This window comes from Loa loa, assembly GCF_000183805.2.
Source record: "Loa loa unplaced genomic scaffold supercont3.234, whole genome shotgun sequence".
Classification (NCBI taxonomy): Eukaryota; Metazoa; Nematoda; class Chromadorea; order Rhabditida; family Onchocercidae; genus Loa; species Loa loa.
The window spans coordinates 29,368-33,162 of record NW_018108414.1 but is presented as its reverse complement, the minus strand read 5'-3'; the positions used below and the strand labels follow the sequence as shown (position 1 = coordinate 33,162).

General features: G+C 23.4%; 2 protein-coding genes across 2 annotated transcripts in view; one reads left to right on the top strand and one right to left on the bottom strand.

Annotated features, from left to right (window-relative positions):
- Positions 1 to 489, bottom strand: part of LOAG_18238 (hypothetical protein) — a gene marked incomplete at both ends in the record, with an annotated part of 1,056 nt that extends 567 nt beyond the window's left edge. Inside the window, one exon of the mRNA XM_020450902.1 lies at positions 122 to 489. Within this exon, the coding sequence (XP_020305371.1) occupies positions 122 to 489 (368 nt within the window). The remainder of the gene's footprint in view (positions 1 to 121) is intronic.
- A 2,222-nt stretch (positions 490 to 2,711) lies between these two features.
- Positions 2,712 to 3,374, top strand: LOAG_13460 (hypothetical protein; the record flags this gene model as incomplete). Its single annotated transcript, XM_003148966.1, has 2 exons — positions 2,712 to 2,925; positions 3,259 to 3,374. 2 exons carry the CDS (start codon positions 2,712 to 2,714, stop codon positions 3,372 to 3,374), a joined length of 330 nt encoding a protein of 109 aa, XP_003149014.1.
- Between the last annotated feature and the right edge of the window lie 421 nt (positions 3,375 to 3,795).

Below are 3,795 nucleotides of genomic sequence, written 5' to 3'. Positions count from 1 at the left end.
CATGATGAAATTTGAATTAATTGGAACATATCGGTGATATTTCATTTTCAATAACTCATCAAATTTCATCCTCGAAATTTCTTCTTCCCATTGGTGTTCTAATAATTGTTGTCGCTGTTACTGCTGCTGATTGTTGATCATTGTTGCTATTGTTGCTGTTATTGTTGTTGTTGTTGCTGCTGCTGTTGTTATTATTGTTGTTATTGTCGATGCTGTTGTTGTTGTTACTGTTGTTATTGTCGTTGCTGTTGTTATTGTTGTTGCTGTTGTTGTTGCTGCTGTTGTTGTTATTAATGTTATTGTCGTTGCTGTTGTTATTTTTGTTGTTGTTGTTATAGTTATTGTTGTTGTTGTTGTTGTTGTCATTGTTGTTGCTATTGTTGTTGCTGTTGTTATCACTGTTGTTGTCGTTGTTATTGTTGTTGTCGTTGTTGTTGTCGTTGTTTTTGTTTTTATAGCAGTAGTAGTAGCAACTGTTATTGTTGTCATTATTGTCGTTGTTACTATTTTTTAATCGTTTATTGTATACATATAAAAGTAAATATTTATAGTTTTTGAATTCCTGCTAAAAAAAAAACAAAGACAAAAAAGAAGGAAAAACATTCACTTTTTCAGATTTATATCTATGTCACATCATTCATTCTCTTTTTATCTTTTTACATTCATTCATTCAACAACAAACTATTAAAATAGTAAAATTTTGTTTTCCTATTGATCATTTATTGTTTGTCTCTTTTTTTTTTCAACTTTTTTTCATTAATTTTCTTTTAAACTCTTATCAAAATTTTAATTATTTACTATCAAATTTTCCATTTTTATAATATCTTTTTTCATTCAAATAGTTTAATGGAAATTTCTCGAAAAACTATTCCTTTCTTTTCTTTTTTGATTTGTATAAATTATAACAAATGTAAATTTTGATTATTCTAGTTCTGGTACTTACTCTTTAAATTTTATTTCTAATTTTAGTTCAATAATCTCGATTGTAATTTCCAGTTAAAAAATTTTTTTCCCAGTTAAATATTTGTTATTTTGATAAAAATTTTCTCATAAGCTGAGATAGCAAATGATTAATAAGCTTTCAGTTCAAAATTTATCACTGTTTCAGTGATTTGAGTATATTTGAATATCGTATAAAAAAGGCTTTACTACAATCACAACCTTTTCAAAACCAGAAAAATGTCAAACAACAACATTTTATCACAATGAAAATTAATTATCAACAAAGAAAAAAGCATTTATTTTAATGTCACATATACCTTAATGTCACATATTTCGTTATTTCGAACAGGTTCAATTCGAACAGGTTCAATTCAAAAATTAATTTTTTTTTTTTTATATGATAGCATAAATATCTTCATTCATTTAAATGTATTCATAAGATGAGAAAACTATTGTTAATGCACTGTCAGATGAATTTTATGATAATTTCAATCTTCTTCTGCTAATTTCTATATCCTCAAATAAAAAAATAATTTAAAAAATTTCACTTTATCAAAATTAAACATTATTTTTTCGCAGGAAAAATTTATTATCAGAAATTATTCGTTGTCGAATTTTTGTTTGTTTGCACAAATAAATGTGATCAAGCATTAATAATAATAGCAATGCATATCAAATTATGATCAAAAATTATGCCCAATTTTAGCGTTTTATTTAATTTTAATAAAAAAATATTAAAATTACAAATGTTTTATGCGTCATCGATGCATTTTTCAATTGTCACCAAAAAAGAAAATGGGTTAAAATTATGCATTTTCAATGAAATTTTTGGATAATTTTATTATAATTTATTTCATTATTTCATTATACAGTAATTATTAATGTACGATGAATAATGAAAATATTCAAAAATTATATAATTAACGCAAATAATTTTTATGCAAAAATCTTTTCATTAGTAAGGAAAAGAAAAAAAAAAAAAAAAAATGTTGCGATATTTTCAAATTCTTGTAATACATTTGAAAATGAAAATGTCATTTTCTATAAAAGATTAAAATATCGTTTCTTTTTTTCTTAATTTTTATAATATTTTGGTAACTTGCATACTGTAAATGATCATTGAAACAAATTGGCATTAATCTTTTACAATGTATAAAAAAAAAAAAAAAAAAAAACTGTAGATAAAATATTGCCAGTTCTACTACTACTGGAAGTATTACCTTTCATCAAAAAATAATACTTCAAATGAATTTACAAAAGTATTTCTATCAAATTTTAATTTTATTTTCATTAATTAATTATAATTTAGTAAGTTTAAGCTTTTGGTTTCGATAATTGTTTTATCAAGTAAACGAATATTCCAATTCTTGCAAATTATCATATTATCAAATTAGCAAAATGCTCTTAAAAAGCTCTTCAAAGTGATTTTTTTTTTCCAAGAGAATAAAATAATTACGAGTGATTATTATAGCAAGTTTATAATTTGATAAAAATTTTTTTTTTTTGAAATTTCATCATTATTCGATCATTTTATAATAGTTTCCAGAAATTTTTACTTATTATTTGAAGAATATTTGAAGTTATCACTGTACAAAGTATTCTTTTTACTAAATCATTAATTTCTTTTTTAAATTTAAATTTAAAAAGTTATGAACAAATAAAAGTAATAATGATGTATTTATTCAAATTATTTCAATTATATTTATGTAAATGCTAAATTAAAATTTTTCAGATGTACATGAAGTGCTAAAAAAAAAAATTATTTCTCGATGGTAGTGCCATTTGTCATACTTTTATCAACTACCGGAACAAACAACGGTTTTGTGAAGTTGAAACAAAAAAGGCGTATCAAGCATATTGTCACCATATCAGTTGCTGTTAGCATATTATTTGCATTAATTATTGTTACTGGTATTATATTAGCATTCGAATTACCTCCAAAGAATCAAAAATTTATTCTTAAAAAAGCTAATGCTTCACAAGGTTGGTTGATAATACTACAAAATTTTTCAACTAAGTCTAATATTTTCCAATAAATTCTCGTCTATTTATATGATCATACTACTCCTAATAAGTTACAGCTAAAAATTAGTCGAATGAGAAAATGTTACAGTAATTCTTTTGATATTATAGTATATTTAAAATTAATTAATTAATTAAAAAGCAAGAAAAAAGCGTCTTTTCTTTTTTTTCTGAAACATTTCCATAAAAAATCATTCTATCCAGTTTTTTTTTCGCTGTAATTGAATATTTGAAAGGATCCATTAATTATTCGATAATTATAATTTGATTAACTAATTCAATGTACACTTTCAGAGAATTGGAAACATCAAGTGCATGCTGTTTTTGCAGTAAATTCAATGGGTCCAAAAGATTTGCGATTCAAACGATCCATTGAGGATGTTAAAGTAATGCAATTTACATTAATTTAAAATAGATTTTAAAATGCAAATGCAATTGTAATGATAAACATACACATATATCAGTTTCTTTTCATGGCATAAATTGATCACGATAGATATATTACGATAGATATCACCTTACCATAATCATATAACAGATATTTTTATCAGATAAATATGTCCTTACCATAATCATATAACTGATATTTTTATCAGATAAATATCTCCTTACCATAATCATATAACTGATATTTTTATCAGATAAATATCTCCTTACCATAATCATATAACTGATTATTTTTATCAGATAAATATCTCCTTACCATAAGCATATAACTGATTATTTTTATCAGATAAATATCTCCTTACCATAATCATATAACAGATTATTTTTATCATAATCATACGATGGATTTATATAATGAGCAATTCAGATTACAAGATTATACTT